We start from the raw sequence: 27,384 nt of genomic DNA, 5'->3' as shown, positions 1-27,384 counted from the left end.
ATTGATGGTATTCACATGAGAGGAGACACACTGATACCTCCAGAGGGATTGAAGGAGAAGATAATAAGTCTTGGTCATGAAGGTCATCAAGGGATTGTGAAGATGATGCATGGCTATTGGTGGCCAGGGTGTGATGCATAGATTGAGAAGAAAGTTTGAGAATGTATCCTTTGCGCTAATAGTGACAATGTGTTTGAGTGAGCAAAGTCCCATGGCCTTAACGAATATACCTGGAAGACCGTGGGATAAATTGGTGATAGATGTTCTGGGACCGATATGGAGTGAAGGATATCAGGTGTACTGCATTGTGATCGTGGATGTTTTGACTAGATGGGTGAAGGTGAAGATGACACCTCATGTCACTACAAAGAGTATCATTGAGTGTTTAGAAGAATTGTGTGAGCGTGAGAGTTACCCAGGTGTGGTCCTCACCGATAATGGGTCACAATTTAAATCGAAAGAAATGGAAATGTATTTTGAAAAGAGAGCTATTGTGCATAAAATGAGTGCCATATATCTTCCCCAAACAAATGGAATTGTGGAAAGGTATAATCGAATAATTGAGGAAGCCATCAGGTGGGCATGGTCCAATGGAAAGGAATGGAAGGAAGTGGTGAGGAGAACGGTTCTTGCCCATATATTAACCCCACACTGCACCACGGGCCTCTCCCCATTCGAACACAGTATTGGAAGAAAGGGGATAACCCGGCATTTCCCTGGATGGATGGGGATGTGTCAGGAGTGGAGATGAAGTTGTGTGGTGTGGAAGAGAGGATTAGAAATTCTCAATTGAAGAAGAAGGCTGACCAGGACAACAGACGGTTCAGGAGCTGCAATGTTCCCCAGGTGAGAAGTTGGGTCAGAATCAAATTGCCAGGTGTGTTGCGTGGTGATGGCGGTCAATGGTCTAAACCCATTGAAGTGATTGAGGTATTCATGCATGTGCTGAGGACGAAGGATGGAAGGGTGTGGAATATGGTGGAAAGGGTGAAGGTGACGGAAAAGAGAGCGTCTGAAAGAATTGGAGAATCTTCCTTGTCAGGCACCTCTACCATTACGCCGTCCTTGTCAAGATGGGGAAGGAGTTATAGAAGACCACGTTACCTGGATGGCTATGCTGAGTAGCAGTGGCAGCATAACCAAGAGGGGAAGCAACGTGGTGAAAGATAGGGGATGTGTAGTGCTGGGATGCATCATGCATCGCGTCATGGAACCTATGATGTGATGCAATGGCGAGCCCAAAGAGAAGGGAGTGTGAGGTGGGAGAGAAGATGGTTGGTCGCTGGAGTGCGGAGAGCGAGGCTCGCTTTTCCCAGGCATCCTTAATTGACTTATGTTTATAAAATAAAAGTATGCATAATCCCAGTTACCGTCTCCGATCCTACTTCAGCAACTCACAACATCATTTTAAATTTTTTGAGAGGATGCAGCATGCGAAAAGGGGAGTGAGGTGTCTTATTCAGCTCCTCTCATTATCTTCCACCACTAGGAGAAAATGACGATGTGGGAGACTGACTGTATTAACCTAGTGGCTTAAAGGAAGGGAGGAATCCAAATACATTTACCATTAAATACTTTTTAGTTAATTCTGGCCCCTTGGAAATATGCGGGGTTCCCTGATGCTTACACCTTTGTGCCTTCACCAAATAGATTTTGGAGGAATGTGGGATTTGCAATTCTGATGACGGGCGCTGGAGTTCTTATAGTTACTATTAATGGCCGGGAAATGGCGATTGTGAATTGAATTGCTGCGTCAATGATTTTGTCTTTGTATCTAGAATCACATCTGAAATACATTTGAGTGACATGTGGCTTGTGCTAGGAATACAGTCCCATTATGGCATTTGCCTTGATGAATTTCAATATAAGACGATCACAACTTTGAAAATTGCGGTATCCTGATGAAATTCTTTGAATTTCATGGACTTCAAAGGACAACTGTTTTCTTCCAGAGTCTTTTCAATATTTCAATTGTTTTCAGTTGTAGCTTCTGACATCAGCTTGTAGCCCAACCAACCCACTCAGGCCAACAACAAGAGCTAACAACAGCGTCTGATTATTGTAAACACCAGCAGCGTGTGAGTGTTGCAGCACTCTACCCAACTCTCCCCTTCATTACTGCCTAGCCAGTCCTGCCTCTCCTGCTAGCCTTCTGGCTCCCGGATCCTCGGCTCTAGTGAAGAAGGAAAGAAAGCTCAGGGGAAACTAGAAGTGGCAGCGGAGTCTGCTTACCTAAGCAGCACCGCCATTACTTATCCAGACTTGCTCTTTTATAGAGCTTTGCTGCGGCCACTGGTGGGGGCTCCTTTACAAGACTCCCTGAATTGCCATGGAGCTTCAACAATAGGACAGCCTGCTTCAAGGTCTGCAACTACCAGACTGTCTGCATGCCATATCCCGATGTGAGTGTGCCTGCCTGCCTGTCCCTGTATGCTTGCTCCTCTCTGCTTGTCTGACTGTTAGTTTCTCTGCTTGTGTGCCTGCCTTTGAATCACTGCCTGTGTGTTTCACTGTCTGTGAACTCGCCAGTGTGTCTCTGTGAGCCTGTCCTCCTTGCACATGTGAGTGCATCTGCTTGTGTGTCTCTGATTGCAGATTCCACTGTCTGCTTAACCGCCAGTATGTCTCTGTGTAGTTGCTCGTGTGCCTGTCAGTTCCTCTGTGTATCTGCCAATGTGTCTCTGTGGTGTGTCTATCAGCACATCTGGGGCCTGTCAGTGCCTGTGGACCTAATGTTGTACCTGTCAGTGGCTCTGATTGTGTGTCTCCCTCCGTATCTGTGGGCTCCACTGTGTATGTAGCTGCCCGTTTGTCTCTGTGTCTCTGCCTGAGTACCTGTTAGTTCCTCTGACTGTCTGTCTGTGTGCGTCTCTGTGCCTGTCAATGCCTCCGTTTGATGTGGCAGTGCCTCTGTCTGAGTGCCTGGAAATGCCTCTGTTTGATGCAGAGAGTGCCTCTCATTGGCCCAAACCCTTCTCTGCAGTCCTCTTGTCGTGTTTTTTGGTTACATTATCACACTTTCACATTTTTCAGAACTTAAACATTCTAAGTTTTTGATTCCTGATTAGTTAAGGAGATTTAAAGGTGCCCGCGAAATACTCTTAGAAGCTTAATATGATATCCATGCGAAGAATGCATCCTTTCAATGGGGATTTTTGAGCTTTGTTTTGGGGTGACAGGAGGTCTCCCCAAAGTACACAGCGGTTCCCGAATTCGAGCAAGTGGTCAAAGTCTCTGTATTTGATACTTCTGCCAATCCAGTGAGAGTGACCAAATCGCTGATCTCATGTTGGGTCTGGGTCGGGGGTGATTGGCTGGCAATCTCTGACCCTATAGTGGAAGCTGCAGTGTAGAGCACATCCATTAGACCTCGTGGCCTGAGACTGTCTTAGACCCACATGCCTTGGCCATGCACCATTGACAGAGGAATGCATGGAAAAAGAGCTAGGGTTGCAAAGCAGTAGCATTCACACCAGCTTCCTCTAAGAGCTTATCACCCTTCAACAATGATTCTGGCTGAATTAAACCTTGCTACATTCCAGTTGGGGGTCGAGGAACCATTTTAAGATAACATGGGGTTTTCTGAACAGAAAATGAAGAGAGAATGTGTTGTTTTGTAAAAATATTTCAAAACTAACTGTACCTGGCGTGTCGTGCGCTGATCTAGTGATCTCTCCCGCTCCCTCTTCATCTCTTCTTCATCTCTCTTGCTTTCCCTCTCCCCGTCCCTCTCCCTCTCTCCTCCCTCACCCTCTCTTCAGCTCTCTCCCACTCTCCCCTCTCGCTTCCTCTCTCCCTCTTCTTCTCGCTCGCTCTTCCTCTCCCCACCCCTCTCCCTCTCTCCCTCTCCCTCTCTTCACCTCTCTTTCTTCCTCTCCTTATCTCTCGCTCTCCCGTCCCTCCCCCTCTCCTCCATCTCTCTCCCCCTCACCCTGTCTTCAGCTCTCTCCCTCTGCCCCCCTTTCGCTTCCTCTCTCCCTCTCTCTCTTCATCTCGCTCGCTCTTTCTCTCCCCACCCCTCTCCCTCTCTTCACCTCTCTAGCTCTCCTCCTTCCTCTCCTTATCTCTCGCTCTCCCGTCCCCCCCCCTCTCCTCCACCTCTCGCCCCATCTCCCTCTCGTCATCCCTGTCCAGCCCCCTTGTCACTCTCCCTCTCTCTCTGGTCTCTTTCTACGTCTTTCTATCGCTCTCTAGTTGTCTGTCTGCGCTTGTCAGTGAGTGTAGGATGGCCGGTTGTGTATTTACAAGCGCCGCCCCAGACATGGTTCACAGAAGTGCAAACAGAGGATCAACATAGATTTCTGGAGAGAGGAACTGCGAGGGGTTGCTGTGTTGTGAAGGATAGTGAGGAGCATGGAGCAGGGGTGGACTGGGCCACAAAAGAGGCCCTGGAAATAATGTTTAAAGTGGCCCTTTATTACACATTTTCAGCAAGTCCAACCCTTATCCCATGAAATAATTTGGAAATAAAATGGGTTACAAAACAAAGGAGGCCCAGGGTGCAGAGGCCCACCGGGAAATCTCCAGAGTTCCCTGTAGGCCAGTCCACGTGGAGGGGCTGTAGCGGGGGGTGCTAGGGTTCCAACAGTAGGCTGCAGGGCCTGCAACTGTATTTATTATTTTCTATGCTATGTAAATAATGTGTTGGTTCAGCAAAACTACCAACAAATCAGTGACCAACACTTCAAATGAAACATAGCCTTGCTGCACTCAGAATAAAAAGCTCATAAAAATACATATTTTGAAAACATTCATAACAATTTTTTTACGCTCAGCAGTATGCAAATAAGGTCTTATTATTTAGAAAAAATAATGTAATCTCTGTGCAGGTTCATCACTGTGTAAAGATTTGTTTGCTCCTAACAAATAAGAAATGGTGTTGAGTGCAACTAAGCGTATTGTAGAGTTTCACACATCAAGACGCATGGGCTCTGATGAACACGTCCAGCAGTGACGGCACAACTCCTGCAAAGGCCCCCTCTTTGCTGCTGGTGGAAAATACTGGCAACACATATAAGTGCTGCACTGGCATTAGGCCAGGGCACAGCAGGCTCCTCAGCGGCAAGGCACCTCCACAAGAAAGCAACTCCTGATTTACCTCGGTCTACTATGCCTAATTCCCTTGTAGGAAGCAGAATCTGACAGCCAATATGTGCACAACTGTGGAACAGACCACCAACACATTTTCCAATCGAAATTTCAATATGTTCTTCTCTATAGACACATACGCACGTTAATTTCTTCCATGCGCATGCGAGTTTGCTTATTTGGACACTTCTTAATTGTGCAAGTGTAAGTTAGGTTTCACCCACCCGATTCCGGTGAGGTGGGACAGTCCAATGGTGTGGTGCAGTGACTGTTATGTTCCTGTTCCCAGCCGAGGCGCCGGTGGGAAACAGGGTTGAGGGCCTGGGGCTACAAGGCCACGCTGCGCAGCTCCAGCGGGAGCAATCAAGTCATGGACGCCGCTGCGTTGCTGTCCTGCCGCGGAACTTCCCTCGCTGAGCGGGGGCGGGGCTTTTCTTACGTCACCGCGTAGCGGGACGTAAGGCAGATATAACATTCCTCCTTTATTTTAACCAAAACTTTAACAACAAATACAACGCGGGTAGTGTTTCTTACAGTTAGTTCGGTAGTTACTCAGGCTGTTCTTCTACCACTCATAGTCTCTGAGCCTGGCTGGGGGCTGGTACGCAGTTCTTAGCTCATATCGTCCACCCCTGGGTGCTATCCCCTGACTCCCCTTGGGTTGCTCACCTTCATGGTTCGGCTCACCCAGCTCTGGTTCACTGGGCAATTCTTCCACTCTGTCTTCGAGGGACCTTTCGCCTTCCTGGTGATTACTCTCCTCTCCCCTTGGCTGGTCATCTTCCTCTTCATGTTGCGGTGCACCATCCGTCCACAGATCTTTTGGGACTGTGTTGAACCAAGACGCGTTCCTTGTGACTTGTCTCTGTCCCCTCCTGGCTGTTACCATGGTCCCGTGCCTTTGTGTTATAGTCCATGGGACGGAGTCATACTGGGTGTCTAGTTTAGACTTGGATGGGTTTCTCACCATTACCACCTGGTCACCTACTCGGTGGCGGGACCTCTTAGCGTTCCTCTTGTTGCTCATATATTCGTTGGCCACGGTTCGTCTCAGTTCAGTGCGTGCCCTGTCGTGCCACAAACTGTCCGTACTTCTGCTCGGGTGATGTGGGATTGATGAGTTAATGATGGTTCCGAACATGTGGTGCTGTGTGGTGTTACCCTGTAATTCCCCAGGAATCTCTAGAGGTCCACTCTCCAGGGGCTTGAGTTTTCGCACGACAGGCCCAGGACTTTGTTTATTGTTTGCATGAAGCGTTCCACGTCGCTGTTAGCCTGCGGCCATCTTGGCATAATGTGATCGTACTGAATGTTGAGTTTGGTGAGGTACTTCCTGAACTCCTCTCCTTGGAATGGTGGACCATTGTCATTCCGAATCCACCTTGGGAGGCCGTGGGTGGCGAACATTTTCTCCATCGCTGGTATGACCACCTCTGCCGCCGTGGAGGCCACGATTTCGACTTCTGGGTACCTGGACTGGTCGTCGATCGCCACCAATAGGTGTATGCCTTCTTGAATCTTACAGAAGTCTATGCTGATGGCCCCTCGCTCCGCTGATAGTATGGTTCCGAGAGCGGGCGGCGCCCCCGTTATCTGGCACGGGAGACATGTGTTGATCAGTTGCTCCACTTTCCCATCGATCTGTGGGAACCAGACGCGGTGCCTTATCCGGGCCTTGGTTCGTACCATTCCTCGGTGACCCTCGTACGCCAACGCCACGATTCTGTCCTGTATGCTTGTGGGGATGACGATGTGGGTCCCTCTTAGAATGAGCCCTTCTTCTGTGATCGATAGGTCTTGTCTCACAGTGAAGCTGCCCGTTAGGAGTACTTTTGCCTCAGCCGTTCGATTGTGTATATTACGTAGGAAAGACCTCCATTCCCCCGAGATGATCGTGTCTTTGACTAAGTCTCAGGACGGGTCAGCTTGCGTGGCCTCTACAATGCCTTCAATGCTGATGGCTCTTGGCTTCATTGTGTGGATCACCTGGCAAATGTGTTCCTCCATTTCTTCCGCTGCGTCTATCTCCTCCGGTGTGGCTGCTCGCAGGTGTCTCGATAGGAAGTCGGCTGGGTTTCCACTGCCTGGCTGATATGCTAACTCAAAGTCATATTTTTGTAGGTGTAGTAACCACTCTCTTATCCTGGCCGGAGGATGTGAGGATGAGCCAGTGAAGATGGGGAGTAGCGGTTTGTGGTCCGTGTCTGCCTTGAATTTTCGGCTGTGAAGATAGAGATGAAAGGGTCGGCAGCCCCACAACACTGCGATCGCTTCTTTTTCAATATGGGAGTACCGTTGCTCCGTCGGCGTCAGGGCACGGGAGGCATATGCGATCGGCATTGACTCTCCTGTGTTGGCCACTTGTATGAGGATGGCTCCTACGCCCACTGGGCTGGCATCGACGTACAGCTCGGTCGATAATGTGGGATCATAATATGCCATGGTGGTGTCAGCCGAGAGTGATGCCTTGATTTGCTCGAACGCTTCTTGGCAGGCAGGGCCCCACGCCCATTTCATGTTGGCCTTTGTGAGTTCTCTTAATGGTTCTGATAGCGTCGCCAGGTTGGGGATGAACCTCCGGCAGTAGGTTGCCATTCCTAGGAAACTGCGTACCTCCGTTGGTGTCATGGGGGGTGAGGCGGCTTGGATGTCTGCTACTTTTTGGGGATCCTTCCAGCTGCCTGCACTGTTGAAAGTATACCCAAAGAAAGAGATCTCCTCCTTCAGGAACTCGCATTTGTCTTTGTGGATTGTTCCTGGTAAGCAGCATGTGGAGCCGTCGTATGTGTTCGTATGTGTTCTTCCTTGTTCTCTGCGTGTATGAGAATGTCGTCACTGATGTTCAATACACCCGGGATGCCGCGTATCACCTCCTGGATTGTTTACTGAAATACTTTGGCTGCAGAGGAAATCCCGAAGCTGAGTCGCTTGTATCTGCGTAGGCCAATGTGAGTGGAAAAAGCTGTGATGTACCTGGAGTCACGGTGAAGCTTCAGTTGGTGATATCCAGCATTGAGGTTGAGCTTCGAGAATACCTTGGAGCCTCTGAGGTCCGGTACTATCTAATCAAGGGTCGGGGTGATGTGACGCTCCCGTTTTATTGCTGCGTAGGGGAAGCGCATATCAATGTATATTCTCACTTTCCCGGGTTGTTCGGACTTCTTGGTGACGACCATGGGTGACACCCAGGGTGTGGGTCCTGTCACTTCCTCAATGATACCTGCTTTCTCGAGTGCCCGGAGCTCTTTCTCCACCTGCCCTCGTATGTGAAATGGCGTTCTTCGGTGTCGTACTGCTTGTGGTTGGACGGACTCATCGATGTGCAGCTTGATGGACTTCCCTTTCAGGCATCCAATCCCCTTGAGGAGGTTGAGGTATCTCCCGAGAATGCTGTCGACGTCTTGTGGCTCGGTCACCTTGCATATGAATCTTATACGGTTGAGGTCTGCCGCAGCGTCTCTGCTTAGTAGACACTCAATTCCGGGCTTTACAACATAGATTTTGGACTGCAGCGACTTGTCACCTTTGAGCGTGGTCCAGAAACGGCCTATTACGGGCAGTGGAGTTTTGCACCCATACGCAAACAACAGTGTGTCTGTTGTTTTTAGGACTGGTAGGGGCCATAGTTTACTGAATGCGGTCAGCGGCATGACATTTACGGACGTCCCAATGTCTATAGTCATTTGCGTGTCTTGTCTTTGGATGGCTATTTGGCATTTCCGCCCTCTCAGTTTCCGTGTGGGTGTGTTGTCTCCGTGGTTCAGCGCTGAGACCAGGTACACTTTCTTTCTTTTTTTCCATTGCTCGTTTGCGGCCCCTTGCTGGGATTGTGTTACATCGTCCCCTTCCTCCTCGGTCGATGAATTTGCAGTCTTGACTCGGCGAGCACTGGCTTGTTTCTTCTTCTTTCCCGAGGTTGCGGTCCTCTCTTGGGGAGTCTGGGGTTGTTGTGGTAGCCCTGATGATCTGCAGACCTTGGCGTAGTGGTCTTTTCAGCCGCATGCAGCGCACGTGGTGCCTTGGGCTGGGCAATTGCATCTGCCATGGCGAGGTCCTCTGCACCACCCACATTCTGTGGGTCCGTGGGTCCCGGGTTCCTTGGTTGCCATCTGGGGTGTGCCTTGTTACTGCCAGCCTCTTGCTTCGTGTATTGACAGTTTGTGATTTGGGCTACCATCACCGTCATGAGTGCCAGTTGGAGTTTCTGCAGGGTCGTGCCCATGTGCGCTGCTCTGGCATGTGCCAACTCCCTCTGCCGGCCAAGTTCCAGGATTCTGGCCAAGAGATATGCCTTTTTCACTGAGCACCATCCTCCTCAGCTTTTTTGAGTGCATCCCATTAATAATCGGTCGTCGGATTTCCCTTTCAATGTTGGTGAATTCGCATGAGATTGCGAGTTTCCGAAGCCTCGTGTGACAGGCATCCAGTGTCTCGTCCTCTAGCTGAATAGTGGTACAGAATATAAATGTCTCATAGTCGGGATTGAGCTGCAGCATGAAGTGGGCAGTGAGCGCATCCTTGGTTTGTTGGGAGACGTCAAGGCCATCTGCTATTGCCAGCGAGTTATATATGCGTAGGACCTCATCCCCAACATTCAGTAGGAGGTGCGACCTCAGTTTCCTTGATGTGCTAATGTCTTTGCAATCCATGGCCATCTCGAGTTTTTGCAACCACAGCTGCCACCGTGGGCCAACCGATGACGGATCAGTGTATGGATCGAAGGGGCCAAGTGCGATCGACGTCCCCCCTTGTGGGCGTGCGTGCGTGCGGCGTGGAAGGTGACGGATTTGCGGCCATTCTGGAGGGCGCGCTAGGCTTGGGTGTCGAGCTTCCTGTCGCCATGGTGCGTGGCTCTGGTGCTTGCCTGTGTGCACGTGTTGCGAAGCCCCCTCACCTTGGTATCCGCAGCCCAGCTTGGTCCCCCGCCTTGTGTTGGAGGTGTGGGTTCGATGTTCTTGCCTGTCTCCCCCTTTCAAACAGGTGGGCCCCAAAATCGCCTGCCAGTTGTTTCTGGGCCTTCAGGATGGGTGTGTGTCCACTGTGTCCAAGTGACCGGATATGTGTCAGTCAGTTCCAGTCTGTTGCGATGGTGGAATTAGGGAGACAGGGAGAGGAAGAGAAAAGAGAAAATTATACATATTTTTTCTGGTGGGGGATGGGCCCCCCACCGTGCTTCCAAAAATGTTGCCCCTGCCGAGGGTGTGTGATTAGCTGGGTGTTGCGTGCGTTGTCCGTTTCACTTGCCTTGTCGCCAATGTTATGTTCCTGTTCCCCCCTGAGGCGCCGGCGGGAAACAGGGTTTAGGGCCTGGGGCTACCAGGCCACGCTGCGTAGCTCCAGCGGGAGCAATCAAGACACGGACGCAGCTGTGTTGCTGTCCTGCCCCGGAACTGCCCTCGCTGAGCGGGGCAGGGCTTTTATTAGTGACGCCTTACGTCACCGTGTAGCGGGACGTAAGGCGGATATAACAGTGACCTTGTGTCGGCACTCTGCTTGTGCATGCGAGTTTCCACATTAAGCTGATCAGGAGCTCCGCATGTTGGCCGATGGGGATCTTTATTCTTATCCCGCCCACCAGCTTGATTTCAACTGATTCTGTCTGTTTTCCTATGGAAGGAATCATGCACAATCCACTGAAATCAACAGTGCAATGACAACTTTAATCTGTGCCATGGCGGCCACCATTGCAGATGTGCCAGAGATCCCTCCAGACAAGGTGCAGTGATGGGTATCGCAACGCGGGTGGATACTGGGTTCCTGTCCAGTGGTGGGTTCGGGGGGAGTCTGCCCCTGGTGCCCAGTGCACCCCCTAGCCTCCCACTGGCACCCTATTATCCACCCCCTGGCACCAAAAGCTGCCTCTGCTACGGTTCCTGTCCCTTTCACTGTAATATGCAACGACTCAGTGATCAGTTTCCACTGTGTGCAGGGATAGACCAGAACCGGTGACACAATCCATGGGCTCATCCACATGGAATCCATGGGCTCATCCACATGGAATCCATGGGCTCATCCACATGGAATGCATGGGCTCATCCACATGGAATCCATGGGCTAATCAGAAGGAGCCTGATAGTGTTGCAAAAACAGCTAAATACATATGCATATATGGTCCACCAAATTTAATTTCAAAATATACATTTTTGTATTCTATAGAGCCAACATGTTGGTTTTCTTTATGTGCCAAATTGGCATTTGATAAAATCAGTACTGTAAGATGAAAGCGCCTTTGCTTTGCCTTAGATTTATTGTGCTGATATTATGTTATTAATATAACCACAATAGCAGATTCGTGGAACTTTACCTGCCCTCCATCATACCATGGTGGATACTGTTGTCTGGACCCTTTACTGATTTGAATGGCCCTGCCCATTAGCTACACATACGTTTGGAGCTGTTGTTAAAGTTGCGTACCTGTCTTCCAGCAATGCTGGCCATGATTGGATGAATTGCTGATGGTTGTCGTGCATCTACTGGTCGGCTCTGGCCATCTCTTTCGAAGTAGTGAGCCTCCATACCATAGGAACAGGAGAAGGTGTCCACCGGCAAGTGCTGGTAAAGTAAACAGCTAACAAGAAGGAATACGCACATGTTAGCAAAGTGAGGTCACAGTTTGCGAAGCACTTCAACAACCATGCTTGATTATATTTCGAACACTGCCATTTTCATTTTTAAGAAACACACCCCAGGATCAATTTGAGGCAGGTGTAGGGGGTGTGTGAATCCTAATTTACTGCTGGAGACATGAGCTCCGCCAGTTTTACAACCCGTGCATAGACTCATACATTTGGTGCACGAAACTCGGCGAGGAAGCTCAAGTTCTGTTTACATCTCCCCGGTCGCTCCTCCAGCAAATCTGCATGCGTATCCACCGGGTTTGATTTTCCGCGTGGGCGGGATGCTGGAATCCATATAAATTCGGCCTGGCGGAATACTTAGGGAGTCATGAACATGAGATCCGCCATACCAGCACGTTAGGAGTGGGCGGCATTTACGCCAGTTTGTGTGAACGGGTGTGTAACGATCATTACTGCATAGAGAGGTACTCTCTGTGCAAGAAGCGTGACAAGTGAAATGACCCAGGCACCATTTTATGTAATATTGAGCAAGATAATCATGCATAAAGGTACCTTTTCGATTACACATAAAAGTATGGGATGCAGTACGGTTACGTACCTTTGTCCTGATAGCTTTAGGACTGTGCATCAGTACATTGGGATATAGTACTATTACATACCTTTGTAATACATTAACAAGAAGTTCGGTTTCTGAATGCTCTAGAATTTGCCTCATGAAAAATAAAGATACTTTGATGACTGATACAACAAAGGTGATGTAATATGGGATGCTTATTAGGGACCGCCCGTCAGATCTCCAAGGGGCTTTGGGAGAAGCAAGGAGACTCTCTCATGACCATCCCTTTAGAGTAGATTTCTTAAAATATGGTCCAGTTGATGGTTGAACAGTGCCTCTCACTATCAGAATAACATTTCATTTAATCTGGATGATTGTTCCAATCAATGCACCCGCAATTGACATTCGAGAAAATGGTACTGACTGACCTTAACAAAGTATAATTTGGCAGACCAAAGAACAGCAATCTAAGCCGAGGCAAACTGTCTATCATCAAAATATTATATACAGATTACAGCATCGCCATCAGACCTGCGGATAAAGGAGGAGCCCTCGTTCTGCTCAACACAGAGAATTACAGACAAGAGTGCAAGAGACAACTAGACGATCACGCTGTTTATGCCAAGATCGATCATGACCCTATCAGTGATATTGCTACCAATTTGGACAAGCTACTCAATAAAGCGGAAGGAATGGGATTTATAACACAGAAGACGAAAGCATATTTAAAAACTAAACAACCACAGATCCCCCATTTCTACCTTCTTCCGAAAATACACAAAAGCCTAATCAAACCACCTGGAAGACCGTTTGTAGCAGCCACAGGAGGCATACAGCCACCGTTAGGGGCATACATTGATTACCTTTTGCAACCGATTATCCAAAAAACAACCACTTACGTCAAAGATAGTGCCCATTTCTTGAACATACTTGAGCATATCACTCTGATCATTGAAGACATTCTTTTCACCATTGATGTCAACATCTCTATACGGGTATACAACACAATTTGGGACACAAGGCTGTGGAATGGCTGTTACTCCAAGAAGGCGACATCAGAGCAGCTAAAGAGTTTTTATTGAAATTACTAACATTCATTTCAGTTAACTCATTCTTTCAATACAGCAAACAATTCTATCTGCACATTTCTGGGACTGCCGTGGGGGCTACTAAGGCCCCGTCGTATGCTTATTGTTTTATGCATTATTTTGAAAAGACACATTCTGGAGAATCCGTTATGGAAAGAAAAAATTAAAACCATACATTGATGATATTTTTGGAATTTGACATGGAAAGAAGAACACATTAATACAGTTCCTCACATATATCAACGCTATAGATCAAAGGATCCAGTTCACTGCTGAAATAGGTGATCCAGGAATTCACTATCTTGATGTCAATGTGAACGTTATGCGTTTACAGATCACCACATCATTGTTCACTAAACCCACCGATTGTAATAACTTACTGCACCGCTTGAATTTTCACCCTCAGAACACTCTACGCAACCTACCATATGGACAAATGTTAAGACTCAAAAGGATCATCAGCGATCCAGAGGGGTGCAATGTTGAATTAGAAAAACTAAAAAAGAAACTGCAACAAAGAGGGCATCCTGATAAGGATCCGCAGGAAGCCACTGTTAAGGTCAGCACACGGTCACGCGAAACCTCTTACAGACAAAAAACAAACCAGCAGCACCTACAGTAGTGCATGACTCCCGCTTTTCAACCCAGAGTGCTCAAATCAAAAAATGCATCATGAAGCATCAGAGGATCCTTACCAGTGACAGTCGAACAAAAGAATTATTCGCACCACAGCCAGTCTTTGCTTACCAGGGAAGCAGCAACCTCAGAGATGTATTGGTCAATGCAAGAGAAGTAAAACAAAACACCACCAAGAGTACCAGACATGGAACCTTCCCGTGTTTGAATTGTGTAATTTCCACAATATAATCAAAGGAAACACAGTTTCACATCCTCGGACAGGAGAGAAGATAAAACTCGAAAACATTGCCACCTATAACACTGAGAACACAGTATATGGCATAAAATGCCCATGCAGTATTTATTATGTGGGAGAGACAGGAAGGAAAATTAGAATCTGCATAAATTAACATAAATCCTGCATCAGAAACAAATATCTAGCATCATCAGTGGCAAGAAACTTCACTGAACAAAACCATAACGTAGCACAACTAATATTTCAGGTACTGGAAGTAATGGAGAAACAAGGAAAACCTCAGGACATTAGGAAGAAGAGACAACAACGGTAAGCCTTTTGGATAGACCGGCTAAATACTATGGTACCAAATGGCATGAATGAGGAGTGGGACCTCAACTGTTTTCTATAATGGGGCCACACACAAGACCAGTCCAAAGACAGCGTTTGAGAACTGGGAACTATCATAGAGTGACATAACCTCCAATGCATTTTTCTCATAAGAGCTCTGTATCACTGCTAACTGTCATTTACTTGCTATTAATCTCTTTATACATATTTCTTGGTATACCACCACATTACATGCTGTCTAAGATATACTCTGCATGTATGTTTGGGCTGGGGGGTATGAGACTCAATATTAGACATACTCATCATATTCCAGGTATGAGCACAAAATACTAGCAGCATTATTTGACTTCTTATAAAATTCTAATTTACCCCATAATGCGATAATCTGTTCACGACATATACAAGATGCATATTTAAGCTGTTATTTATAAGTGAACAGGTTCAGTCACTGTCAGCTTAATTCTCCTTCAGAAGATTGAACACTGCTATAATGCCCCACACTAGTAGAAACACATACAGAAGCAAGCAATGAAGCATACTATCACAAGATGGCCAGCGCTGTCACTGCAATACGGCCATCTTGTCAGGAAAAATGACGCAGTCATCTCCATGACAGCGCAGTTGGTAAAGCAGAGACTGGCACGACAGCTTCGGTTTCTGTTGTTGCTTCTGCCGTGCTTAGACACAGATTGGAGAGATCTTAACAGTGAGTTATGACCCGCACAAAAACAATACCAAAACTTAGATATTCATTGTTAGATATATGTAAGCTTAGACTCTTGTTATTTCACAGATCGCGCTGCACGGAGCAGCGCAGGGTGGACAGCCACGACTATCTAAGTACAGGTCAGTGCTCTAAATTCACCATGTGTCACATTCACTTATATTAAGATGCACACAAAGGGAACACGAACAATCACATACTATTCTATATTGGGCTGATAACCACCTCGCTTTTTACTAGAAGCAAGACAATTTGTTCTCACCGGCAATATACCTTTCAGACACGGGGGATCGCGACAAAGTACCAATAAGTACATAAGCCAACTGAATGCTCAGGGTGTGGGCAGCAACATCACATTAGCAGTAGCATTTTGGAATATGACGAATTGCTCTGGTAATTCGAATTATGTGGAGGAATACAATTGATGGTCAAATGGTGATGCCATTGATTTTTAACACGATCTTGACATCAATGCTTTACATGATCTTAGTTCAAAGGAAATAAAGTATGCACCCATGTATATTGATGAAAAGTGAAATGTTCACTATTCTCTTTGTTATGGCTTAAGCCAACTAAATGCTCCGGGTGTGGGCAGCAACCTCACATCAGCAGTAACATTTAGAAATATTACGAATTGTTCTGCTGATCTGTATTACATGCAGGAATACACGTTACGTTCAAGCCGTGATGACAGTAATGTTTAACATGATCCTGGTACAAAGTAAATAACGCATGCAACCATGTGTACTGATGAAAAGCGAAATGTTCACTATTTTCTCTGTTATCTGTCATATATGTTCAATGTTAATTAAGCAATATGACCAGAGTCGGTAATGCCCCCGCTGCGAGGGTCATAATGCTATTAGTACCCCGGCCCGCATTATATGCGTGACCGGGGCACTAAAAGCATTTTTTTCTGTCCCGAAAAGCCGCAGCGTTTCGGGACAAAAAAAAAGAAAAAAAAAACGACCAAGAAAATGGCCACCGGGAAAGGGAAAACAGGAGTGCGTTTTCTCTTTCCATGGCGGCCTTCGGGAGCGGATGCGCTGGGAACACAAGTGTTCCCAGCGCGTCCGCTCCTGAAAAAAAGAAGCAGAAGGTAAGTGGGGTTGGGAGGGCGGGAGGGAGGGGAAGGGGGGAGGAGAAAAAAAAAAGTACCTTCGTCCCTGCCAGGTGCAGAGTCTCCACACTGCTGGAGGCTGCCATCGTCCCCCACCAGGGACGCAGGAGCAAGAAGGTAAGTGGGGTGGGGTAGGGAGGAGGGAGGGAAGGTGAGAAAAAAAAAAAGCTTACCCGAGTCCCCAGCGGGGGGCGGAGGCAGCCTCTCAGCCGCGGGGAGGCTCGGAGCGGGGATGGCCCCGCTTCGAGCCTCCTCATTGGCTGAGGGGCTGCCACACCCCCCCGCCGAGGACAAGGCAGCTGGAGTCCCAGCCGAGAATTGAAGGATTCTCGGCCGGGTAAGGACCCGGCAACAGCCAATCAGAATGCGTGTTGCATTCTGCTTGACTCTCGCCGGGTACTAATGTGTGTTGTGCTACTTGGGCGCCCTGTAAATGGACTATGCAAATGTGATTGTGAATACCAACTCTGTGGCACTAACTGTGGTTATGACATGATATATTGCTATGGCTAATTCTGATACTATGATTGCATTAATTGATTTCCCAATGTGTGAAACACAAGGATTTGTTGTGACGAGCGAGGGTACGAAGCCCTGAAGAAGGACCCTTGGTCCGAAATGCATAGGTCTACCCTCGGTTTTGCTACTAATTTGAAACCATTTTTTTGAAATCAATATATTATTTTCACTCATACGAGATGGAAGGACCAAATCTCTTCTTTTACTTGAAGCACTTTGAGTAACATATGAACTGACTTACCTGAACTAACAAACCCCTCGTGGGCATTAGGGTGTGCGCCCCACACCGCAGGTTAATAAGCCTTGGTCTCTTTTCTTAACAATATCACCTTTCACCATGGGTATGGTCCCAATGTGCTGCAGGTTGAACGCCCTCGGAGGGACCGAAATCCAAAGTATGGGAAATCCGGAGGTGCTATTATGCGTGTTTGCATTATGACATATAGGTTCTGGTGGTACTGATTGGTTTGCTTCTATCAAATTAGGGACCATAAAGTTGAGTAACGTAACATAAGTCGGGGCAAAGGCAGGAATCGAGAGCGGAGCATCTTGACTCTGATACTTGAAAATGTAAACATTGGGCAGTGAAGTAGCTCTCAGCGGAATGAAGGATTGGCATATGCCATTACGTCTTAAATCAGCATACTGTCGCGACACCTAAGTTATCGAGGCTATTTGAATTACATTGCAACACTGACAGTAAACCAGAATAAACATATCCAAATGCAGTGTCGGACGGGGGCATGAAATTGCCATGGGCACCAATGAAAAAGTGGCCCACAGTTACAAATGGAAATTTATTCCTTTTGTGACAGACTGTCTGAGTAGTACCCAAGGGGGAGGCATTTGATAAAATGTCATACAAAGTGTGCATTTTAAAGAATATTTATTCATTAACACTGATCAAATCTACTAGCTGCATGGTGAAGTAACTTATCAAACTGGCCAAAAAAGTGGCCCACTCTGACCCCAAAAACTGGCCCACACTTGTATTTTGTGGTTTTGGTTTGGGCATTGCCCTATTGACCTATAGGCCTTTCTGAGCCTGTACAAATGGCTGGTCAAAAGTAAAGAATTGGGCATGACTAGTCCGAGTCCCACTTGCTAGGTCAAATCCTGCATGTCCAGCTCCTTCCGTCAAGAGTGAACCGACAGCTTTCTAGGCGGAGCGCCTGAGAGAGAGGAACTGTGAGCATTGCAACTCCAGCGGCCCCCCCCATTCCACCGGAGGAAACACCTCCTCAACCTATCACAGTTAGAACCCACCTATTTGTTCAAAATAGTGTACGATTGGCACAGTGTATCCAGCCCAGATCCGAAAAATATGCCACATTAAGCGTGCCCCAGTCTCAAGCACAATACAGTTGACGCTGGGTACCATGACTCCACTGATGAAAAGGGGTGGGCACAAAATATAATTGTTTGTCTCAGGCTCAGACAAGGCTACCACTACAATCCAAGCACCCACATCCTTTTGTCATCCATGTGTGCATCTTCTACCCAGTGGCTTGGCTCCACCGTTGCCTCCACTGCCCACTGATACCAATTACTTTCTTAGGGACCAATCAATCTTTGTATGGAAGTGGGAACAAGGAGGGCCCGAGGAAAGGAGGTCTATTTACTCTTCTCTCTTTTTTGCGCGGGATGTGTGTGACACTGCTAAGCCGAGCTATGAGTGACCACGCACATTCCCCAAGGCTGGCACGCCATTCTCATGATACTGTGCTCCACCTAAGGCATCAGTCAGTAAGGATCCAGGCACTGGCAGTGAGGGGAGCTTGGTCCACTCTGAGACTAATGTCCGGCTTTGTACATTTATGCCATCTGATGTTCTAGAGCCAATTTCGGCCTTGATAGTCGGGATCCAGATGGGTTTTAAGGATATCCTGCATCAATATTCATGAGAATGAATTTGCATACATTTAGAATAATAATATGCTAATTTTCCCATGCATATTACTCAGCGGTACCCTGAAAATTCAACATGTTTTCCAGGCTTTGAGGCCTGGATTTGGACTATCCTGTTGTAGAGGAAAGCCAGAAACCCCTTGTGCGCCTAGGGCACGGAAGGGTGATGGCATGCCTTATAATATAGTGGTGGACGCTGCAGTTAATTTTACAAAGGTTTGTCTCTTGATCACAGTTTTGCATGGCCCTTTGAAATAAATTAAATGTGTTAGGTTTATGTGTCATGTCACACGGCGGCATCACGCATTTGATACTATTTCTGATGGATGATTTTAGTCTCATGTTGTGTTCACTGTGGTGTTTATATGGCCCACGTTCATATTGTGTCTTTCTGTTGTGCTCTCCATCCCACTTATTAGTCTTCATTCCACACCCACTAGGACCCGATCCTGAGTGAAAATCCCTTTTTGATTTTCTCTCAGGAATAAAAAAGATTGATTTAGAAAGAGCGCTCAGAGACTGCTCAGAGCGCTCTAGGACCGCCCTGAGAAAACTCTCAGACGCCTGCCGCACACGAGTGGGCCAAGGGGCTGCAATGTGCGGCCGGCCCCGAAGACGGAAGCCGCGGGTGAGGAAGGTAAGTGTCTGTGTGTATGTGTGTGTTTGTATGTTCAGGGGGTATGTTTGTAGCGTGGAAAGGAAAGGGGCGGGTGGAGAAGGGAAGTGTTAGTGTGTTTGCATGGGGGTTGAGTAGAAATGTTGTTGAGTGGAAGGGAGGGAGCAGGTGGGAGAGTAAGTGTGTGTGTGTTGTTTGTGTGTGTGTTTGTGGCTGTGACTGTGAGGGGAGGGCAGCAGAGGCTGGTACGGGAATGCTAATGACAGGGATGGTGTATGAGACCAAAGGGGGTTCTGGTGGAACCCCCTGAATTAAAAAGTGAGGGCGTGTGGGGATATTGGTGGGTAGAGGGATTCGGGAGCGTGAAAGCCCCGCAAATAGTGATCATTCCCAATATTTAAGGTCGCACCAAACTGGTCGAAAGAAATCGGTCTTTTTTGTGTGCAGCCTTCACTATTCGGCAGAATCAGATAGCACCCTAGGCTCTCCTTGTCTGAGATGCTTTCTGAATGCTCCTTTCTGTCTATCACCAAAACCAATAGAATAACAGAATCTTGTGACATGGGTTCGCTTGTCTTCACTGACCTTTCTTTCATATGATGGCTTTGTCGTCCTACTTTCCTGACCTCAATGGTTTTCTGTGGCATTTTTCTGTAAGGTTGAGAAGCTAGGTTGCTTGAGCCCACCAACACAACGTGAGTATTTAACCAATGGTAAATGGTGTTCATTTCTGATAAAATACCCTAATTCTCTTTAATTTCAACATCGATAAACATGAAAGTAAGATAGCTCAGTGGGTCGAGTGCTCGCTGCTGAGATCTGTGAGTGATCTGCAGGTTTCAATACTGGCGAGGCCAACTCAAACTTTCATCCTTCCGAGGTGGGTAAATGAGTACCAACTTCGGTTGTATAATAATATTTGTATTAAATATAGTTTACGTACAGTGCTTTGGATCAAGTGATGTATAAATATCAAATTATTACTATTCAATATTGAGCAGGTGTATAGTAGCAGAAACATGGCGTCACTAGAAAAGTAGGGCCCTATGTTTTGGATCATGCACTTACTTGCTGGTGTCACGTGATGCATATGTGCATGGATCTGTGACTGTCAGCTGCAAGATGGGGGCTTCATAGTAATCACTGGGCAGTAGCACCAAGTAATCCTGTAAGAAAACAGAAAACATATGAAAAGCAAGCAATCCATAGCAAACACCTACTTCCTGTGGTTTTTTCTTTGCATTCTGGGAAATGTTTTCCCATTCTAAAACTCAGACTACAAGTCCCAGAATGCAAAGAAAAAAACAGGACTGGATGAGCACATACAAAGGGAAATAGGCCATTTTGGCAACTATGTATTCATGCAAGGAAACGTGCCCATTTTCTGCAAATCTCTGATCAGTAAGTGCAACTTCCTTTGTCTGGCCTATATACATTTGGGACCTGGGATTTCTGCATTCTAGTGCAAGGAGTCAGTGAGCTACACTGGCAGCTGCGTTAATGATGATGTGCCAGACCAGAGCGTGCAATGATAACTTGGCATTAAAGAAAGCCTCCTCTATATTTGCCAACAAGGAGCTTCTTGATGAGGCAGGTTATCCTAATGAAATGTTATGTTATGCAATGTTACTCTGCTTTTGTACTGTGCCAAATCATTACTGTACTAGTTTCTAAGCGCTGAATCCTTCACAGAGGTGCATTAAATGCTGAAATAGATGGGCTGCAACACAGATGCTTTACCTGATTGATGCATGAATATGTTGCTTGGATATGTATAGGACATATACTAAACAAACTTGAAAAGCAAAATGGTTTGTTCTGAGTAAGGCTTATGAAAGTTGTGAAATTGAGCCGAAACATATGCATACTATCTAGAGTTTGAAGATGCACAGAAAGTGATAATACATCATGAAAGTGTTGCTAAGAACTTATCCCCCTATCCTATATGTTATTGATATTTTGTGATGTTTAAGAAGGATCCATACATATGAAAGCCTTACAGTATGTGTGGAAAATGGGTGCAAATGCACACTTTCATCAATAGAAAGGCTTGTGATGCCTGTGGAAAATGGCTGCACACATGTTCACCACTAGGGGACAGCAAGGCCGAATAGCATGATTGAAAGTAGAGGTTTGAATGCTCTTTCAGTGAAAATCTTGTTCCTAAATGGCAGATTGAGTTGATTTCTTTTGAAAAAATGGCTTGTGTTTCTTCCTTTAATGGCTGGGCTCCCCTCCAATAATCCACATTCACTTCCACTCCAAGTACAACCTACACTAAACTACAATGATTTAAGCCCGACCCACCTGTCAATCACTGCTAATCTTTTTGTGCATTCTTTGTTTTGTCACCCTTTTCCCTACTTAAGCAGCCCTCCAGCCTCTCTTCCTTTGCAGTTCGTGAGCAGGTGCAAGTGGATCTTGGTCACGTGGCCTACGCCCCACCCATCTGTCAATCACTGCCAATCTGTTGGTGCCTTCTTGTTTTGTCACCCTTTTTCCCTACTTAAGCAGCCCTCCAGCCTCTCTTCCTTTGCAGTTCGTGAGCAGGTGCAAGTGGAGCTTGGCCATGTGGTCTACGCCCCACCCATCTGTCAATCACTGCTAATCTGTTGGTGGCTTCTTGTTTTGCCACCTTTTCCCCCTACTTGAGCAGCCCTCCAGCCTCTCTTCCTTTGCAGTTGGTAAGCAGGTGCAAGTGGATCTTGGTCACGTGGCCTGTGCCCCACCCATCTGTCAATCACTGCTAATCCATTGAGGCCTTCTTGTTTTGCCACCCTTTTTCCCTACTTAAGCAGCCCTCCAGCCTCTCTTCCTTTGCAGTTCGTGAGCAGGTGAAAGTGGATCTTGGTCACGTGGCCTGTGCCCCACCCATCTGTCAATCACTGCTAATCCATTGGTGCCTTCTTGTTTTGCCACACCTTTCCCCCTACTTAAGCAGCCCTCCAGCCTCTCTTCCTTTGCAGCTGGTGAGCAGGTGCAAGTGGATCTTGGTCACCCGGCCTAAGCCCCACCCATCTGTCAATCACTGCTAATCTGTTGGTGCCTTCTTGTTTTGTGGACCCTTTTCCCCTACTTAAGCAGCCCTCCAGCCTCTCTTCCTTTGCAGTTGGTGAGCAGGTGCAAGTGGATCTTGGTCACCCGGCCTAAGCCCCACCCATCTGTCAATCACTGCTAATCTGTTGGTGCCTTCTTGTTTTGCTGACCCTTTTCCCCCCACTTACGCAGCCCTTTACTGAGTACCATCACTTATATAAATTAGCTTCATTCTGCGACATCATTGCTGCCTTTCGCTATCACTCATATCAGTTAGGATTGGCCGATGCAGGTGTTCCCCTTCATGCTGTTTATGGTCATAACAGAACACAAATGAACACAGCAGAGCACAGCACATAAAACAATAATACAACACAACATAACATTTAAATGCAAACAAGACAGAAAAACAGAGAATGGGCTTCTCCTATCTGGCTAGAGTCAGCAGCGGCTGGTAACGTTTTAAAGAGGGGTGTAAAGGTTGTCCCCAGTCTGGGGCAAGCATAAATGCCTACAAGGTGCTTTGGTAGGTCATTTAGGTGCATTTTCTGCTTCTCGAAATTCATCAGGCAGCACACAGTTATCTCGCAGGAAGACTTTCACCGGCCTGGAAACTAGACTGGTTTTCAAGGAAAAAACTAGGAAGCAGTCCTTCTCATGCTACGCTCTAGTACTCCGGAACTACCTCCGGGTGGCAAACTGGATTTCACCCAATCTCCTTCAGTTTAGGAAAAAACAGAAGACCCGGCTCTTCCAACAAACAGCTTCTTGTAGCCTAGACTCCGGCATTCTTGTGGATAGCCCCATCTGTATAGTATACTGTGATAATTATGACTACGGTGCACTTGATGGCTTCTTAACTTCTCGATATCAATGTTTTTGTTTATGGCCGGTGAAGCACTCGGTTGCTCCTGAGCTAAGTTTGCGCTGTACACAAATATAGTAATGTCTGTTTTTCCTTTTCACAGCCCCCCTGCAATGGCTGGCAGTACGCGGCCACATCTCTCCATATGGACGTGATACCATTGCATCTTCTCGTAGCCTAGGTCTGCCGCAGGCTGAGGACAGATCGGGAAAGATATATGAAAAGACCGCCTTTTCTGGCACATCTGAGATTTTCCTGAGGCGTAATGCAGTTTCAGAGCATTTTTGGAAAGTATTGAACACAAGGCTGGTTGTGAACAGGTCAAGTCAGCTACTCTCCTGGGAACGCTTTCCATAAAGGCACGTTTTTAAGCTGTTTCAGAATCTGGAAGTGGTCTGGCATGACGGCAACATCATTGGGAAGACAACCGCTGACCTTAGACAACAACAAGCTCTGCGTCCCTTTTCTATATCCCCTCCATATTCGTTGGCACAAACTCGCACACCAGACTGGTTGATATTAACGAAACGTGTTTAGGAGAAAAATCTCCTTTTTGGGGCAATACAGGGGATCAGGAGCTGGTTCTGCCACGTCACCGGAAGTCAGTGTAATTGACTAAGGATAGCTTTCACGCGTTCTATGGATTTTAGCTTGGCGATTCACCTGGTTAATGCAATTACAGCAGTGAATTCTGGAAAATGGAAGGGCTCCAATTAATTGATATTTTCTTTATTTATTTTTCTTTATTTTATTTTATTTTATTTTAAGGAATACAATTATTTGCAAACATGGAGTGTCATCTCATATCCATTTAAGGTGAACTTCATGATCTTCTGACCTCCACACCCCAGGGGTTAAATATAACCTCCCACCTCTTTGGTGGTACAGGTGGGCGTGTTACTCGTTGGATTGGCCACAGTGATGGAGCAGGCGCATGCGCAGATGTTATGGAGATCAAAATGTAACATTTGGCGACTTTGACTTTTCAGAGTCGGCCCCTATCACCAGCAGTCCCTCCCACCACCGCAGAAGACTGCTTTTCTGGGACATTTCATTTGTAACTGATACTAGCACTGTCCCAGATAGGGAGCTAGGCATTCACCTGGCGCTGCTAGTTAAGTAGTGAAATTCAAAAGTTGCAGAATGGTGCTTTTCAGCTTCTTTGTCCCCAAGGTGCTTCTGGAGGTTGACTCTACCAGTTTAAAACGTAACCACTCAGGCCATTCCATACTCTCTCGCAACTCGTTTTTCCCAGTCAGTGGGACGCTCAAGGTGTCAAAGTTACTGGGGTTCCCAGCCTTTTTAATTTTAGATTTTTCAGACTGACGAAAGGATATCGGAAAGAAGGACCTTTCAATTGGTGCCCAAACCCGCTGTGTGCCATGTGGTGTGGAATGCTCCCCCCCCCACATGGAGCTGAAAGCCCAAAGTGTTAGGGGGAGTGTGGCAGAGGCAAAACAGGTCACGGGGCTGGTGCAATCGGGCACCCCAAACAAGCCCCACTGTTGATAGCCTGCGGGCTCTCCCCTCCCCAATCAGGATTCGAAACATCCTGGCACCAGATAGCGAAGTACAAGGTGTCCCAACACCTTGTACTTCAAAGAGCATGGGGACGGGGCAGACAGAACAGATGGGGATAAGCTGGGAAGCAGTGTAGGAGTGAAATGACACCAACACAATGACAGCTGCAAGAGGTGACCCTTTGATCAGGCCACCTCGCAGGAAGCAGTCATGTGGCCCGAGGGCAATCTTGCCCCATGAATACAGGTGGGTCAGTGGCAGAAGGATTAGCCACAATGGTCGAGCTCTGTTCGTAAGTCGACCCACAAACAGAAAGAAGATTCTTTACCACCCAAACCCACCCTACAAAAGAAATATGAGAAGATACCGGGAAAATACCCCGAGAAAGAAGACAACCGGACGTTGTTGGGAAGTCGTGGGCTTACGATTGGCGGTACGGGTCAGGGAGGAGGCTGCCCTCAGCACAAAAAGAGAAGGCACCAGCCATAATGGCCACAGGGTCCCCTGTACACAAGCCTGGCCCTTCGGACTGTCAGCAGTAACGCTGGTGCATTAGGGCATGTCTCCTCCTGACCTTGTAGTGCCCAAGAGCACACATCTGAGTCTCTGCAGACCAGTTCTCTTGAGGGGCTTTAGGGGTGATGGCGATATACGTGCGCTCAGCAAGGAATTGCTGGCTGGGTACATAGGGCACCTCCACTCCTGCTGAGGAGATGGCCCACCTCAGGCTTGGGGAAGTCTGGCACTGATGAGGTCCGGTCCCCCTGGAATTCTCTTTCGTGACTTTCTCCACTTGGATTTGATTGGTTCATGAAAACCTCCGAACAGGACATTTGCATTAATTTGCCATTTGGCAGACCTATATTTGAAACTATGATTTGCATTGTACCAGGGTTCTGAGGTGCCCGGAGATGGACATGGAGCACTAAAACAGCTCGCACATGTATCACTATAAGATCAGGGCAACAGGCGTGACTGCGATAGCATAAAGCGGGCCATTGCCCTTTCAGACACCGGCCTGCACGGCTCTGCCCGAAACAGAGTCCTCAAGCTTGCCATGAGCATGCCTTTTCTTATTGTATACATTTACTCTTCTTAAATAGAGGTACGTCGCTTGAGATGCGCACCCATCACTCACGTGGGTGCTGGGGGGCAATGCATGTCTAGGCGTCGAGTCCTGACTCTCACCAGAAAAGGCATGAAAAGGCTAGCTTTCGATCCCTCGTGCCTACAGTCGTTCCCCCCTGCCCGCCGCAAGCAAGTTCCATCTGGCAACCAGGAGACTTGTGCCCAAGGAGCAGCGGCCTCAAAATGCAAGACACACTTTGCACCTAACATTCTGAAGCCGTGTGTGCTCACGAATGAGGTCAAAAGTTACTCTGCAGTTAGGTCATAGAGGGAGACTACTTTACCGAACGGTGCCTACCTTTCAGTATAGCTGTCATTATCGATCCACCACCTGTTTCTGCAAATTCATGTATAGAGTGGCACTGTATATTTTGGAGCACGTTTTGGTCCATGGCGTAAGTTGAATGAATTCACGCCATGCCACATTTTCGTCCATTGGTATCGCGGAGAGGAGGGGTGGAGCGCATCTTGTGTTTCCATGGCCTCCCTTCCTCTCCCTCCACCATACAAATGCCCCACCATTTGCACCGGCATGCATTTTCCGGTGGCTTTACGCACCAGGAAAAAGCAGGCGGACGCCATAGGGATCCAATGTACACGCTGCCTGCCATGCTTTCATGGCAGTGAGCATTTACAATTACAATTAAACGTTGCCTATCATGCGTGCATGGCAGGCAGCGTTTAAATGCTGCATGGTAGTGAGCATTTACAATTACAATTAAACGTTGCCTATCATGCATGATAGGCAGTGTCTAATTGTAATTGTTAATGCTGCTTGGCAGACAGCGCTTACTCATTTGCACAGCAGAGTGCAAATGTGCAGGGCAAAAGGCAGTGTACACTGTGCTGTGCAAATGATCCAAATCTGGCGTCAGGGAGCCGCCTATGTGTATGTCTACAGGTAACGGCTACCCAGTGTCAAAATGAGCTCCTTTGTGCTTTGTTGATAATAGCTCAAATATACATATCCACAACACCCTTTCTTTAAGTGTGCCACACTTGGCAGACACAGTCCTCTTGTAATTGGACTATGCCAACTTTATATTTTAAGAAATATAGTAATGTTTTGGCAGTTAACATGGCTGTTAGTGCTATTAACATTCCCGACATTGTGCAGAGCCAGGGACGCAGTTTGTGAGTCTCTGACGTTGCGCGCCTGCAGTACATCACTGTAATATGCAGCTGAAAGTAAACTATTTGACATTTGACGTCTGCTGCAATGCCATGAATCGCCATCGACCCATGAGACATCATTATCCTCCATTGTCCGCCTGGGGTGTTTATCACCATTAAGAATATCATTCAAGGGCTTCGAAATTGGATGCGTTTAGAGGTTGGTAATAGTCAGCTGGTTGGACACTCAAGGTCTTGAAGAAAATGGACTCCTATAAATTATTTTTCATGGAGCGCCATCACGCTTCCGTACAAAATGT

General features: G+C 47.2%; 1 protein-coding gene across 2 annotated transcripts in view; it reads right to left on the bottom strand.

Moving 5' to 3' along the window:
• LAMA3 (laminin subunit alpha 3) overlaps positions 1-27,384 on the bottom strand; it is a 1,348,901-nt gene that overhangs the window by 533,245 nt on the left and 788,272 nt on the right. For both annotated transcript variants that reach the window (XM_069620910.1, XM_069620909.1), the window contains exons 25-26: positions 20,470-20,567; positions 11,503-11,656 (exon numbers count right to left, since the gene is read on the bottom strand). In XM_069620910.1, the coding sequence (XP_069477011.1) occupies positions 11,503-11,656; positions 20,470-20,567 (252 nt within the window). The remainder of the gene's footprint in view (positions 1-11,502; positions 11,657-20,469; positions 20,568-27,384) is intronic.

This window comes from Ambystoma mexicanum, chromosome 5q, assembly GCF_040938575.1.
Source record: "Ambystoma mexicanum isolate Mex_15411 chromosome 5q, UKY_AmexF1_1, whole genome shotgun sequence".
Lineage (NCBI taxonomy): Eukaryota > Metazoa > Chordata > Amphibia > Caudata > Ambystomatidae > Ambystoma > Ambystoma mexicanum.
This window is presented reverse-complemented; position numbering and strand designations above follow the sequence as displayed.